The sequence below is a fragment of the Callospermophilus lateralis genome, chromosome 1 (assembly GCF_048772815.1).
Source record: "Callospermophilus lateralis isolate mCalLat2 chromosome 1, mCalLat2.hap1, whole genome shotgun sequence".
NCBI lineage: Eukaryota > Metazoa > Chordata > Mammalia > Rodentia > Sciuridae > Callospermophilus > Callospermophilus lateralis.
The window spans coordinates 121,608,936-121,625,666 of NC_135305.1; the positions used below are offsets into that span (position 1 = coordinate 121,608,936).

Below are 16,731 nucleotides of genomic sequence, written 5' to 3' on the forward strand. Positions count from 1 at the left end.
GCACGCATGCCAGGCGAGCGGGCTACCGCTTGAGCCACATCCCCAGCCCCTGATGGTTTTCTATAATCAAGGTCCCCTAGAATTCACAAGTGATTTTTTGTTCTGTTTTGTTTTTTGTTTTTGCAGTGCTGGGAATCAAACCCAGTGCCTGGTCCATATTGGGCACTCTACCACTGAATATCATATCACCAACTCCACAAGTGATTTTGGAGTGGTGTTTGGGCCCACATTGGAATGATACCTTATCATTTCTACACATAGGTATACCCTTCCTTTACAGTTTTGTTTTTGTTTGTTTGTTTATTCCAGCAGTGGGGACTGAACCTGGGGCGCTTTATCTTTACCACTGAACTACATCCTCAGCCCTTTTTAGTTTTTGAGACAAGATCTCACTAAATTGCCCAAGATGGCCTCAAACTTGGCAATTCTTCTGCCTCATTTTCTTGGCTGGAATTATAGTCATGTGCCACAATGCCAGGCCCCTTCCTTTACATTTCAATTTGCATTTCTTGAGTTATCTGAACATCCTTTAAAGGAAATTGGGTGATTTGGCTATACCAACTACCCACTGATGAAGTTCATGAGGCATGGAGGTGTGGAAGAAGTGAAATGAGAGAGCAAATGGGGAGAAGAGGCAGACATGGGTGCCTGGTCCTGGGGCAGAGGGACAGGGAAGACACCCAGGGGGTCTTAGTTCTAAGACTGCTAGGGCCCTAATGCCTGGGAAAATACATTATAACCTCTTTTCATGTATAAGGTGGATAAAATCCCTGCCTGCCTTTTTGGCTGAGTTGGCTTATCAGAAGAGTCCCGAGGATTCCTGTCACCTTAAATCAAGACACAATCTTGTGTTTATAATAGTCTGGCTTTCTCGGAAACCATAAAACTGACTGACAAAGTGGATTCATAGGAGTTAAGGAAAGTAAAGCACAGTCTTCCTCCCCCATCGTTTTATGCAACCAGGACACTAGGAGTCACCTGCTATACCCAGAGAAGAAAAATATGAGCTGCACCTGGTTTGGCCTATACAGACAGGGTAGGAAAAAAAGAATTGTGCTCAATTTTGTTTATGAGAGTTCTGGGGCCAGAGGCAGCTGGACTGAACTTTGTGGCCAAGGGTCTGGGTAAAGCACAGAATCCATTTCCCTGGTCTTTAACCCTACCCCTTTTATCATCATTTGGACATTTTCCCCATGACCTAAATTTGATTTAGGGAAATAACAGTTGCCCGTGACCCATCATAAGAGAATCAGATGAGAGGGACATCAGGGACCTATGTGACCTGCCTGTCATCACATGGAGAACCCAAATCTCCCAAACCCAGTGAAGGAAGTGTCTGCTGTCCTCTTTGTGCAGTGCTCTCTCTTCCACAATGAAGATTCTAAACTAACAACCTGAAGGGCAATCTAACATACAGGTGTGTTTCATTTGGCCTACATGGTATTTTAAAAGGTTTTTGTTTTGTTTATGGTACTGGGAATTGAACTAAGGGTTCTCTACCACTGAGCTACATCTCTATCCCTATTTATTTTTGAGAGTTTCTTGCTCAGTTGCCCCAGCTGGTCTCAGATTTGCAATCCTCCTGACTCAGCCTCCAGAGTCACTGGGATTACAGGTTTGTGCCACTATGCTCAGTTTAAAGTTTTTTTGTTACCAACATTTTAAAAAGTGGGAATTTTGCCAGGTATGGTGGCACACATCTGTAATCCTAGAGACCCTGGAGGCTGAGGCAGGAGGATCATAAGTTCAAAGCCAGCCTTGGCAACTTAGCTTACTTCTGTCTTGGCAAATAAAGGGCTGAGGGTGTAGCTTAGTGGTAGACTGCCCCAGGTTTCAATTCCTGATGCTGCAAAAATAACAATAAATAAATAAGTAAACAAAAATAAAAAGTAGGAACTTTAACTTAAATACCTGGATTTTGGGGCGTGTTTTGAAACTGAAGACCTGGCAATAGCAGGTCAGCATTCCAGCAGAGCACTGCTCTTCTTCCAATGGGGGCATGAATACTGCCACATTATGCTGAGCTCTTTTTTTGTGAGGGGTGATTACTAGGGATAGAACTGAGGGGCACTCAACCACTGAGCCCCAGCCCCAGCCCTTATTTAGAGACAAGATCTCACTGAATTGCTTAGCACCTCACCTTTGCTGAGGCTGGCTTTGAACTCAGGATTCTCGTGCCTCAGCCTCCAAGCTGCTAGGATTACAGGCATGTGCCACTGCACTTAGCAAGCTCATTTATATACAGTCTATCCTCTGTATTTATGGTTCCACATCAATAGATTCAATCAAGGCAGGATCAAAAATATTCAGGAAAAAACTATGCCTTTACTGAACATGTACAGGTTTTTTCCTTGTCATGATTCCCTAAACAACACAGTATAACAGCTATTTTATAGCATGTACATTGTATTAGGTTTTATAAATAGAGATGATTTGAAGAACATGGGAATTGTGCATAGGTTATATGCAAACACTATGCCATTTTATATCGGGTCTTGAGCATCCAGTGATTTTGGTATCCGGGAGAGTCTGGGAACAAATCCCCTACAAATACAATGGAAGACTATAACTACTTGGTCTTGCTGAAGATCTCCTCCTGGAATGTTTATTAGGCCACCTCTATACTGCCTTTATCCTAGAAATTACTATGTCAGCTTAGGATGGTACAGAGAAGTGGTTTCTCTGAGCTAGAAGTTTCTAAAGAAGTCAACCCTCAACCTCCTCCCACAAAGCTATTTCTGGTTTAGACCTGACTTCCCCATATTCATATTCCTGATTCCAAATCCTCTACTGGAAAGAGCATCCGTTCCACTGCGAACCAAGTGAACTGGATTCCCATCCAAGCTGTGCACCTAATGAATGGAGCCATTCTGAAATAGTTGAACTTGTCATTTCTGATCCTCAGCTTTCCCCATCTGTAAAATGGAGAAGCTGGACCACACAAGCATTGAGAGACTTCCGAGTTGAGATTTCGGACCTATGCAGATCACCCTAGGCAACTGGAGCATCTAGAAAGGGCGTCGCTCGCACTAGGGGACGCCAGAGATGCAGCCCAGCTCGAGTCAAGGGGCAGGGCCTGGCCTCGAGGCGGGGCGTCGGCAGGCGGGCCCCAGTGCCAGGTGGGGTTTGGTCCTCCCCGGGAGCCGTAGGCGGTGCATCTTGCTCCCGCCTGGGGCAGAGATCCTCCCTCGCCCAAGGTGGCGGTGGGAGTTGAGGGGATCTACTGCAGCGCCAGCCTCCTCTTCATTTCCGCGCCCTCGGGACCATGGCTACGCTGGCGGGTAAGGAAGGGCTACGCCGCCCCATCCTGCCGATCTCTCTGAAGCCTGGGCCCAAGGCGCCTGAGGGTAACCAGCAACCTCGGGGGGGGGGGGGGGTTCGGACTGATGAAATCCTCGTGGTTCCGAGGTTCTCAGGATGACTTGGGAGGTGGGCACAGCGCTCCCTGGGGACTTGGAGGTCTGGGGTTCCGGCAGTTGAGGGTTGGGGATCCCGGAAGACTGAGGACTAGGAGCGGCGGGCGGGTTGGGCAGCTTCCTGCAATGTGAAGTCCACGGAGGAAGGGATTCTGGCTATGCTAGGGGTCTAGCTGTTTTGTGGGCATTTGGCGGGGTCAGGTCACCAAATCAAAACCCTTCCCAAGGAAGTTAAGGGGCCAAGGGTTCCCTTGGAATGGGGACTTCGTGGAATATGAGGACAGGATCCTCTAGGTTTCAGTACAATTAGGAGAGGCAGAGTTATCCCGGGTTCTGGGTTTTCTGTGGAAAATGTGGGAGGGTATGACTTCCCCTCCAAGACCTAAGACTTCTAGAGGCTGCCTTGGTTCCTGGGATCTCTTGGATCCTAGAACTCTTTGCAGGAAATAGAGGTGTGTGAATTTCACAGACCAGGGGCAGAGACAGATTGGACCATTCTTCCTGGCTTCTCTGCTTCAGGCGGTGGGGAAAGCAACCCCCTGGGGTTCCAAGTCCTCCTTTGGACTCACCAAGTCTCTAGAAGGATGTGGCCAGACACCTCCTGGAAGGAAGAGTTGTCTAAGGGTAAAGGGTAGCATCAGAGTTGGGTTAGCTGATCCTGCATCCTCCTCTCAGCCACCTCACACATCACCCTGTAGCTTCCTGCCCTCTCGGCTTGCCCGTTGGCACCAGAAACCTTTTGTTGCCTGTTTCCCAGCTACCTGTGGGTGGCCCAGCCTCTGCAGTCTATGAGGGTTAGCTTCCAAAAGCTTCCTGGAGAGAATGGGGTGGTTGGGGGGACTGAATATCTGCCCCTGCTTCCTGGCTTTTGGCCTGTGGACAGTCACTTCCTCCATCCTGAATACAAGGACCAGGCCATCAGTGGGTCACTTCCTGACCATGGGAACATTGGATTTTCTCCTCATTGGTGATAATGGGCTTCTGGAGAAAGAGAGCTGGGGTAGAAATGCCTACTGTCCCTTCCTTTAATTTTTTTTTTTTTCTTTTAAATCTTCCAGAGTTCTTCAGCTTAAATAATTTCCAGTGACTTTTTAAAAACCATTATGTAATGTAGGTTCCTGATTTTGAACTTTGATTCTCAGAAACTTGTAAAAGATTTGAGCACAATAATTTTTGTTGTTGCTTTGTGGTGCTGGAGATTGAATCCAGGGCCTTGCTCATACAAGACATGCTCCACCACTGAACTACCCCCAGTGTGTGAGAGCAGTCTTTCCCCACCTCCAGATTGAACTCAGGGATGCTCTATCACTGAGCTACACCCACCAGGCCTTTGGGGTTTTGTTTGCTTTTTGTTGTTGTTAAATTTTGAGACAGGGTCTCACTAAATTGCTCAGGATGGTCTCCAACTTGCAGTCCTCCTGCCTCAGCCTCTCAAGTAGATAGGATTACAGTCATGCACCACTGCTCCTGGTTCCTGAGTATAGTATCTTTATCAGATTTCCTCTGAGAGAATCAAAAGGCTGTCTAGAGATTTTATGTATCAGTTTATATATTATTTTATTCATTCAAATAATATTTGTTAATATACTTCTTTGGCATACATTTGGTTAAGTGCCGAGGAATGTGGTGATGAATGGAAAGGATATAGTCCTTGTCTTTGTAATACTTCTATTCCTAGAAGTGGACAATAAATAACTATGGTAATAATTGAGATAAGTACAATAGTTGAGAAAAACAATTGAAATGAATTCTATACAAGTGCATCAGCGCCAGGAGCAGTGGCACACGCCTTATAGTCCCAGTGGCTCTGAAGGAAAAAAAAAACAAAACATGTCTGGGACATGGCTCAGTGACTTAGTGTCCCTGATACCAAAACATAAATTAATTAAATTAAATAAAGGGTGCATCAAAGCCTAGGGGTGTGAGTAGGGAAAACTTTAATTAAAGCAAGTATATGCTGACCCCTGAGGATAAGTAAAAGTCTGAAAAAGAAAGGGCCAAGAACATTCCAGGCAGCCAGAACAGCATGAAACACCCCTTAGATGAAACTGTACAAGATGTCTTTGAGGAGCTAGAAGAAGTCCAAAATGAATTTTTGGGGGAAGGAGCTGGGAATTGAACCTCAGGACTTCACACATGCCAAGCAAGAATTCTACCATTGGACTATAGCCTTAACCCTAAAAGTGACTTTTTTATGAGTGAGGAGACTAAGACCCTGAAATTATTTTTCAAAGTTCCATAAGCCAAATACATGATCAGAGTTCATATTTCCTGAACTTCATATAACTTCAGGTTTAGTGCTTCATCTTCTTGATATTACAAACAGCAGAATGAGGTTGCCTAGAGAGTCAGAGAGGAAGTGGGGTTTAAATTTTTACCTGTTACTCTGTTCAAACAATGCTCCAAGACACCTTAGATTCCTCTTGTGTAACAGGAGACTCAACAACAAAGAAATCAAATATTTACTGAGTGTCTGTGATGTCTACCAGACTGGGTTAGGCCAAATTTTACCTCATAAATTTTAACAAATGCCAGAGCCAGGAGAGACTTTTGAGATATTGTAGTCTCTTTGTTTTACATTTGAAGAAACTGAAGCTGTGGGGAAAATGGACTTGTCCAGGGTCACTCAACTAATGGTAGAGCCAGGACTAATATAGGTCTTCTCCAGTGCTCTTTATGCTGCTTGTGTTCAGTGCTGCTTGAGACATATGAATTCTGGCACATAGTATGCCCTTAATAAATATTTGTGAAAATTGTATAATATATGTTTTTTGCCTTTGAGAAATTCACTGTCGAGTTAAAGTAATTAAAAAAAAAAAAAAAAAAAAACAGACAAATCAAGACAAGGTATTGTAAGGCCGGTATGGGATAACATTATTGAGTTTCAAAAGTGAGGGAGAATTCAGTTCATATATTTATTCCACAAATATATATTGAGTATCTACTAGGTGCCAAGCACTTCTGACCCTGGGAGATACAGCTGGGAACAGATCCAGTCCCTATGGAATATGTGTTCTGGTGGGGAAAGTAAGTAGTTACAGAATATGTTTGATGCTTATATTTTTACAGTAGTAGAGATTGAGCCCAGCGGTTCTGTACCACTAAACTGTATCCCCACCCATTTATTTATTTATTTACTTACTTATTTAAAATTTTTTTTTAGTTGTAGATGAACATAATATTTTTATTTATTCATTTTTATGTGGTGCTGAGGATCAAACCCAGTGCCTCACACATGCGAGGTAGGTGCTCTACCACTGAGCTACCACCCCAGCCCCGTTTTCATTTATTTTTAAGATAAGGTCTCACTAAGTTGCTGAAGCTGGCCTTGAATTTGGGTTTCTCCTTCCTAGGCCTCCTGAGTAGGTTGGATTACAAGGCATGAGCCATCACACCCCGCCTTATGCTTGACATTTTTTTAAGAATAGCAAGGTATCCAGCGTGGCTCCAATTTCAATTAGGGAATAGTTCTCTTTTTTTTCTTTCTTTCCTTCCTTCCTTTGCTTCCCTTCCTCGCTCCCCAGTGCCTCAGTTATTCTGAGTACATGCTATATCCCCAACCCTATGAATCTGAGAAGTCAAATAGGTTTTAAAAAGTGGGAGGGAAGATAATTTAGTAAAGAAACTGTAAGAGTAGGATGAAAGGTAGTCAAGTTTCAGCCACCTCATTTGAATTGATATATGTGATAGAGTCAAGGATTAGGAGTTGGGGGAGTTGTAGGAAACAGAACGTAAGGCTGAAAGGGTGGGTAAAGTAACACTGTAGAGGGTTTAATGCCAGGCTGAGGACTGTGTAATTTTCCAGTCTGCATTAGACACCACAGGTTTAGTAAGGAAGTCATGATGTGGGCCTAGGGTACCAATCTGGAGATGGGTACAGTGGACCCTTAGGTACATTGTTAGTGGTAGCAGTAGAGAAGGTAACATAGGAGATGCCCCATGATATGGACAGGGCAGGGTAACTTGGATGGATCTGTATAGGATGGAGGGACCATAATATGATCCAAGAGAACTATAAAGTTTCAAAGCTCAAAGGGCTCTATTAGGCTTTCCATATTCGTAGTAGATTCTCTGGATCTTCTGGACACTGAGCTAATTCCCAGCTTAGGGCTGGCTTCTGATCTGGGAAGGAAACTTTAGAGGGCTAGGTTTAAGGGGCATACTAGGGAGGGGTAGGACAACATCCCCAGGCATCACTTTGGCATTTCAGTGAGAGGACCTAGAACTATAGTAGTCTTATGCAAGTCCATCTTCTTTCTTACCTTTGGCCTTTCTTATATGGTAGCAGGAATTACTCTTTTGTCTACCAATTTATATCCAATAATGGCTAAAACATGAAACCATTGCCTGCTTATATTAAAGTATTTATTGAACACCTTACCTTGTGTGATCTACTTTTAATTTGTTTGATCAAAAAAGAAAGTTTTTTTTTAAATTTTTTAGTTGTAGATGGACACAATACCTTTATTTTGTTTATTTTTTATGTGGTGCTGAGGATCGAACCCAGTGCCTCTCACATGCCCAGTGAGCACTCTGCCACTGAGCTACAACCTCATCCCCAGAAAAGAAAGTTTAATCTGTAAAGACATAGACTTTGGAGTCTAACTAATATTACTAATCCTTATCTCATGGGATCTTTGTATTCAATTAATTTATACTTGAATAGTGCTTAAAATATCATCTGGCACATAGTAAGGATTCAAAGTAGTTTTTAATCATGGACAACAGGTAGAGAAATGCTATATGAGAATGTACGAATTGAGCAAATAGTTTTATGATAAACAGATTCTTTGCAGGCCTTCCCCCAGATAAGAAAGTGCCTACTCATTCCTAGCAAAGTCCGCTTATGGTTAGAAGTAGGAGCCTGAAAGACACAGGAACTTCTGTCTCATTTGTCTCTCTGAGTATAGAGTTTGCCCTTCTCCTGACACCACTCTAACTTTTCATTTCTCTACATGTCCTTGTCCCTCAAGCCTGATAAATATTCACCAGGGCCTCAGTAGATCCTGGCCTAGTCTGTACCTTGCACATGTGCACACAGAAGAAGGTTGCCAGGCTGGGTACAGTGGTACATGCGTGTTATCCCAGCAACTCAGGAGGCTGAGATGGGAGGATCGTAAGTTTGAGGACAGCCTCAACAACTTCGTGAAACCCTGTCTCAAAATAAAAAATAAAAAGGGATGAGAATGTAGCTTGGTGGTAAAGTACCCCTGGGTTCAATCCCTAGTACACCTACCACCACACATACACACATAAAAGGTTCGTGGATTTGTTTTGAAAATATTCCCTTCAGATTTCAGAAGTTAGTCTGTTCCGTTCATTCTTTCCCTGACTAACCTCCTAGATATACATGCAAGAAGGAAGAGAAATAATTCACAGATTGGTCCAACCAAATGCCAAGCATTGTAGGGGGTGTTTTCACATCTATTACATTATTTCTTTTTAATTTGCTGGATAATCCCATAAGGTAGGTAGTATTATCCTCTTTTTCAAGATTAGGAGACAAGTTCAGAGAGGGTAGATAAATTATCTAAGGCAAAGGACACAGGTTTCAAACCCAGCTCTTACCTCCAGTTCTGCATAGTTTTTTTTTCTAATAAAGAGTTAAGGAAAGAAAAAAAAAAAAAAACAGGTAAACTAAGGAGTTAAGGGAAGAAGAAAACAGCAAGAATGAAACTTCTGAGAATCCCCATGTCTGTGCCTTAACCTGAAAAATGAAAGGCCCCTGGTTTGGTGTCACAGACTCAGAACTATAAGGAACTATTTGATTCTTCCTTTCATAAACAAAAAACTAAGTTCCAATAAACTTAGAAACTGAGTTTCTAATTATTTTTCCTGAGACACTCCCTTTAGTAATATTTGGTAAACTAGTGAGGATGAAAACCCTTTGGGATATAGGGGACAGAGTATCGTTAATCATTACTCTTAGCCTTTTTGGTAGTCACTTGATTAAAATGTGATCTTTTTCTTTTGGCTATTTACCAGAGCTGCTGCCCTACCCTTCTGTTTCCTGTTTTGTCCTGAAACAAGTGGGATTTATACACCTGACCTGCTAGTTCTCAGGGGGCCCAGCAGTTAACACACTTGTTGTTTTACGCTCTGCTGAATTGACTGGGTTTTGTTCCTGGTTCTCATTGTCTGCTGAAACATGAGAAGCTTTAAAGAATTTGCGCAAATGAAAGGACAGGATCTGAACGTGTTGGTTCAGGCTAGGCATTAGGGTCTTCGGAGCGCTCAGTGCTTGCGAATTTCTTACCACTTTGATGTCTGAAAAGGACTAGTTTGTAGAAACCCAGTTTAGACCAAGATAAAGGTGAGTGTTAAGCACTGGCTCTGAGCTGGGGCACCAAGCTGACCCTTCTACCAAATTGCTGTAGGGTCTTCAACAAGTCTTAACTTGTCTGAGGTTACAAAGGATAATACAAACACAACTGGCTATGGATCTGAGTTGCTGCAAGATCAGCTTTCACGGGCTGGGGATGTGGCTCAAGCGGTAGCGCGCTTACCTGGCATACGTGCGGCCCAGGTTCGATCCTCAGCACCACATACAAAACAAAGATGTTGTGTCCGCCAATAACTAAAAAATGAATATTAAAAAATTCTCTCTCTCTCTCTCTCTCTCTCTCTCACTCACTCTCTCTTTAAAAAAAAAAAAAAAAGATTAGCTTTCACTAGCTTTGTGATGGTTAGGCAACTTTCTTCTCCAAACCCATTTTTCTTTAAACAAAACAAAATACTGAAAGACTATATTAGATTAGATTTAATTTTTTTTTTAATTTTTGTAGTGCTGGGATCAAATCCAGGGTTGGGGATGCTAAGCTGCACTAAATGCCCAACTCCAAGATTAGATTATTTTAGAGGCTCTGCATCTTTTTTTTTTTAATTTTTTTTAGTTATACATGGACACAATATCTTTATTTGTTTATTTATTTTTATGTGGTGCTGAGTTCCAGCCCCAGCTCCTTTCCCCCTTCTTAAAAGCAACACAAGGTCTCTCACGTGTGAGGAGAGCACTCTACCACTGAGTCACAACCTCAGCCCTGAGGCTCTGCATCTTTACCATCCTGTCCTACTAGTGCCTACCCTAGTGAGTTCACAAAGCCATTTGCGGCAGTTGTTGTTTGTGTTGCACACTTACCACTTTTTTTTTTTTTTTTTTTTGTGGTGCTGGAGATTGAACCCAGGATGAGGCAAGCACTCTACCAACTGAGCTATATCCCCAGCCCCCACTACTACTACTACTATTACTACTACTACTATTATTATTGTACTGGAGATTGAACCCAGGGGCATTCTGCAATGAGCTAAATCCCTGGCTCTTTTCATTTTTTGTTTTGAGACAAGGTCTCACTAAGTTCTTCAGGGTCCTGCTTAATTGCTGAGGCTGGCCTCAAACTTGGGATCCTCCTGCCTCAACCTTCTAGTCTCTGATATTACAGTATATGCCACTTTTGGACACAATACCTTTATTTTATTTACTTATTTATTTATATGTGGTGCTGAGGATCAAACTCACTGCCTCACACGTGCCAGGAAAGCACTATACCACTGAGTTACAGCCCCAGCTCCTTTCCCCCTTCTTAAAAGCAACACATTATAATAATAATTGGAGGAACAACTTGCTGTTTATTAAACACGTAATAAAGACCCCTTATTGTTGGCGACTGCTGTGATATTTCATTGGGCTCCCTTACTGGACTCCAACAATCAGTAACTGTTGATAAGTCTGCAAATATAAGAGGTAAATACTATAGAGGGAGAGGGTGAACAACTTGGTAGAATGGGGTACTTTTCTAGAGGAAGAACTTCCTGCATAGACTCAATTCTGGATTGGTCTTTCATTGGACTTCGCAGAAAATCCCTAAGACTTCACACCATTATATTTCTCTTGCATTTCCTGGAATAGAGGTTGTAAGAGAATCAGGATTATTGACTTCTAAGATTGTAAGGGAGCTCAAGAAGCCAAAAGTATTGTTTTTAAATTTTTTTTTAGTTGTCAATGGCCCTTTATTTTCTTTATTTATATGTGGTGCTGAGAATCAAACCCAGTGCCTCACATATGCTATATCAATACTTTGCTGCTGAGCCCCAGCCCTTTTTGTTTGTTTTTTAAGAGCCTTCTCTTGAAAAAGGTCTGGGCTAAGAAGGCTGAGGGTTCTGGGTGAATATCCTTGCCCTGGTACTTTGTAATAGATAAGCAATGTGAATGCATCACAGAGAAACAAGCTTAGAACTTGCCACCCCTCTTGATTCAGCCACCCTAGTTGTTGGGATTACAGGCATGTGCCACTGTACCTGGCTAGATTATCTGGGAAATTACTTCTTTTGTTGTTGTTGTTCTTTGAGACAGGGGTTCCCTATATGGCCCACATTGGACTCAAATGATCTTCTGCCTCAGCCTTCTGCCTGCTGGGACTGTAGGTGCATGCTACTGTATCTGACTAGAAATTACTTTCATAGCTTGCAGTAGTATATAACCTTTCAGTTGGATTTGCCTTTAAGGAGTGTCTGTTCTGTACCAGCTCTACCCTAGGCCCTGGAGATAAGAAGATGTTGAAGTAGCAAGTCTTGCCCCTTAGAACTGGGAGTGAGGGAGTCAGGGAGAAAAGCTGAGCAAGGGTGATTGAAAGAGACAGAAAAATACAGGGTGAATTATATCTTATTTCACTATATAATCATCACAGATTTATGTTTTTGGGTGTTTTTTTTTTGTTTTTTGCAAAAAAAGTGGAATGCAACCATTATTCAAAGCTTTTTCTTTAAAAAAAAAATGTAGCTGGGCACAGTAGCACACACCTATAATCCCAATGACTTAGAGGTTGAGGCAGGAAGATAGCAACTTCAAGATCAGCCTCAGCAACTTGGACCCTCAGCAACCTAGTTACACCCATTGCAAAATAAAAGGACTGGAAATGTAGCTTGGTGGTAAAGCACCTCTGGGTTCAATCCCCAGCAACCCCCCCCCAAAAAAAATTGTGCCAGTATTACTTAAAAATTAGTTGTTATGGGGCTGGGGATGTGGCTCAAGTGGTAGCGCACTCGCCTGGCATGCGTGCGGCCTGGGTTCGATTCTCAGCACCACGTACAGACAAAGATGTTGTGTCCGCCGAGAACTAAAAAATAAAATATTAAAAAAAAAAATTAGTTGTTATTAAACTGTCTTTGGTATAAGATTAGGATGCATGGAATACTTATGAATATGCATTAAAATTGAATAATCCAAACTGATTATCACTTCTTCATGGCAGTTTAGCAAACACTTTTCTGGTCTGAAAAAACAAAAGGATAACACATTAGTTGTTACTGATTTATGCATTGTTGAGAAAATTTACTATAGTGTTGTGAAGTATACTTATAAAATGTAATCTGAGATTCTACACTGCTATCATTGGTTTCATTATCTGACAGCACCATCCTCAGCACCACTCCTTTAAGATGTGTTTACTATTAGTATATTGCACTGCTCTAAACCACGAGTCGGCTTATAGTGACCATGTGTGCACCAAGAATTCTAGGTTCACTGTAGTGTTTGAGAAGAAAAATGTGCCTCTATATGCTACTGGTGAATACATTGCTGCTCTGTTCTTTTTTTCTTTTTCTTTCTTTTTTTTTTTTTTTTTTTTAATATATATCAGGAATTGATCCCAGGGGTGCTTAACCACTGAGCCACATCTCCAGCCCTTTTTATTTTTTGAGAAAAGGCCGGTTAGGTTGCTTAGGGCTTGCTTATTTGCTGAGGCTGGTTTTGAACTTGTGGTCTTTCTGCCTTAGCCTCCTGAGTCACTGGGATTACAGGTGTGCAACCCCTGCACCAAGCCATTTTCTTTTAAGTAGCATGATGAACAGAATTATACTATGCAACAATTATGTGATAAAAGGTTATAAACCAATTCTGAAATGAAAAAAATATAACAGTGGGGCTGGGGTTGTGACTCAGTGGTAGAGCGCTTGCCTTGCATGTGTGGGGCACTGGGTTTGATCCTCAGCACCACATAAATAAATAAAATAATAAAAGTATTGTGCTCATCTACAACTAAAAAAAAAAAAAGTCTTAAAAAAAAAGTAATGCAGTGAAATACAGTAACTAAAGAACAAACAAGCCAGGTACTGTGCACAGACCTGTAATCCCAGTGATTTAGGAACCTGGCGCAGGAAGATCACAAGTTCGAGACCAGCCTCAGCAATTTAATGAGACCCTGTCTCAAAATAGGGCCTGGGGATGTAACTCAGTGGTAAAGTACCCCTGGGTTTAATTCCCAGCACCACAAACACACAAACACAGACACACACACACACAAATGATATAAAACAGGTGTAGACAAAATGGAACAAATACTGCCTGTCTTTGGGGGACAGTCAAGAAAGAAACCTAATTAAGGGCAAGAGATGGAGGAAAGTATGCTAAACATAATGAATAACTTGAGGTGTGAATGTCAGGGTGCAAGAACATTAATGTGTATGGCAGTAATACAAAACAGATGAAATATAACTAGAGCATTTCTTTGTAAGGGATGATGAGAAGTCAAGGTTTGGGGGAGCTTACCTTGTGAGAGCTATTCACTCCTTTAAGGACTGTAGTAGGCCAGGGGCCAGATGTGGTTCCCTTAGTCCTTTCAAGGTAACTATAGCCATCTTTATTGGAAGTGTGAGGAGCTTTTTGTTCTTGCCTCAGAGCCTTTGCAGCTACCCCTCCAGTGTTGTCCTTCCCTTCCCCTTTTTTGCCCAGTTAATTTATATTCATCTTTTAGAACTCAGTTTGGAAATTAGTTCTTCAAGGAATATTTTGCCTCAGCCCTGTTTTCCTAGTTATGAACTTGATAACTCCTTCATTCCACTTGCCCCAATTATAATTATATTATTGTTTAATATTTGCCCTGTGTCTAATCTCTCTCTTGTTTGATGCTCTTCCCCCAACACAGTGTTAGACGCATAGTTGGCCTACAGTAAATATTTGTTGAAAGAATGACTGAAGCATGTCCATTGAATTTAGCAATAAGTGGTTACTGTTGACCTTGGTGAGACAGCTTCAGAGAAATGGTGGGGGTGGAAACCAGATTGCAATAGATTGTGTAGTAAGTGGGAAATGAGGAAATGAGGGCATTGATATGTAGACAACTTTTTATAGGTGTGGCTATGAAGCAGATAAATCAAGGTGGTAGCTAGAGAAGAAAATGGGGTCCAGAATTGTTTTTGATGGGAAAGACTTGAGCTTATTTGACTGATAAAAAGGAGCCAGTGAAAAATGGGGGTGGTGGTGGAGATAACTGAAAGTTTGCATTTTCTAAGAGGTGAGATAGAATGGAATTCAGTAGTGCCAAGCTAAATAGTCCAGCCTTTGTTCTGTAGACATTGGGGAGTAGGACCTGGAATTGAGATAACTTGGAGTCTTGAGTGAGCCAGCTAATATTGTACAGTAGACAAGGAAAAGCAGCCAAAGATCTGCAGTAGGACCAGGGCAAGGAACAGGGACCAGCTAGAGAGGCATAAGGTGGAACCAGGTGGCTGTGGGGGGGGGGGGTCTATATTTTGTGTCCCTCGTGCTTAATACAGAACAGGTACTAAAATAAAGGGTAGATTGAATGATTTTGAGGTTTCTCAGGACTAGAGAAAACAGGGAAGTCTCTAGAGGGTGTGGCAACAACAAGCTGTCTTTAATATCCTCATAATGAAAGTCCTGATCCTCTTTAAATTTTGGAAGCAGTCAGAAGTTATTCAGAGCCAAAATGTTGAGTTGTTGAGTAAGTGGGTGGTCAGCTTAGACACTATTACTTTTGGGTTGAAATTTTAAAAAGGAGAAACAAGGTGTGGCTCCAAGTTAATGAGATTACTGGGAGTGGGGTAAGACATGCTCATAAACTGACTGGAAAAGTCTTTCCATGTAAGGTTCTAAAATGTTTCAAGAAGGTACTTCAGAAATTAGAAGATTCATTTGGATGCAGTGTTTATTAAAAACCCTTATAGCGGGGTGTGGTAGCACACCATAGTAATCCCAGGGACTTGGGGGGCTAAGGCAGAAGGGTGTAGCTCAGTGGTAAAGCACCCCTAGGTTCAATCCCAGTACAAAAAAAAAAAAAAAAAGAAAGAAAGAAAGAAAGAAAGAAAGAAAGAAAAAGAAACAGCCCTCTCACTGGGGCTAGGGGTCTAGCTTAATGGTAGAGCACTTGCCTAGTGTAAAGAACAGTAGAAAAGCTCTGTAAACTCAACAAGTCAAAACAATCCTTTACCTGTTCAGAGATTTTATTAGCAGGACTGTAGCGGCCAGTCGCAGAAGAGAAGGGGGGAGAGGGAGGGAGGGAGGGAGAGAGAGAGAGAGAGAGAGAGAGAAGAGGGGGAGAGAAGAGGGGGAGAGAGAGAAGAGAGGGAAAAGAGAGAGGAAGGGGGAGAGAGAGGCGGGGGAAGAGTAAGAGAGAGAGGGAGAGTAAAAGAGAGTGAGAGTAAGAGAGTGAACATGAACAGGGTGTTGATATTTATGGGCTTAACACAGGATGAGGAGGACCAAGGCGAGTGAGCTGTTACTTCTTCATTGGCCGAGAGTTCCTGCCACTTCAGGGATTGGAGGTGCGCCATTCAAAGTTTGCGCCATTCACAGGGATTGGAGATGACGGTTCGCTTGCCATTCAGTGCGTCATGGACCTGAGCTCCCGGAAGAGAAGCACTCTGGGCACCATCTTTACCAACACCTAGTGCCTGTGAATCCATGGCTTCAAGCCCCAGAACTGTGTGCATGCCCTTGTGTAAACACACACACACACACACACACACACACACACACACATCTCTCACTAATTAGTCATCTTGCTCAGTGTCTAATCTGACCTGAGTCTGATTCAAGTGAGTCTTTCAGATTTTCTACCCTGGATTTTTTAGAATGTTGGTGTACTCTCTAACTACTGCCATTCTGCCACTCAGAAAGTTTTGTCCTCTCTTAAGAGTCAGAGTTTTAGATCTTGGAAGAACTACTGGTAGGCATATGTATGTCCCATCACTAAGGAACTAAAGGAGAGGAGTGGATTTTAAAATTTGCCAACTTGTTTAACTGCTCTGGGTTACAAAGAGGACAACTGTCTGTACACTGACTGCCCCCAAATGGTGCTGAGCAATCTTGGAGTGCCTAGAGCTATGCTTTGTCTATTCATAGTCCCTGTGCCTGTGAAACAGGGTTCAGTGACCGTCATTGTTGGCAGTCTGGAGTCACCGTAAGAGAACAAAGCTGCATACACAGAGTGCACAAGAGAGTCTTGTAACAACCTTGTCCCTCTTTCTAGGGCCAAGTCAGGTACCACAGCTTGATCTCAGCTACCCACTTTATTTTAAA

General features: G+C 42.4%; 1 protein-coding gene across 1 annotated transcript in view; it reads left to right on the forward strand.

Moving 5' to 3' along the window:
* Positions 1-3,163: 3,163 nt before the first annotated feature.
* Positions 3,164-16,731, forward strand: part of Limk2 (LIM domain kinase 2) — a 68,524-nt gene continuing 54,956 nt past the window's right edge. The window contains exon 1 of the mRNA XM_076838013.2: positions 3,164-3,281. Within this exon, the coding sequence (XP_076694128.1) occupies positions 3,266-3,281 (16 nt within the window). The 5' untranslated portion in view covers positions 3,164-3,265. The remainder of the gene's footprint in view (positions 3,282-16,731) is intronic.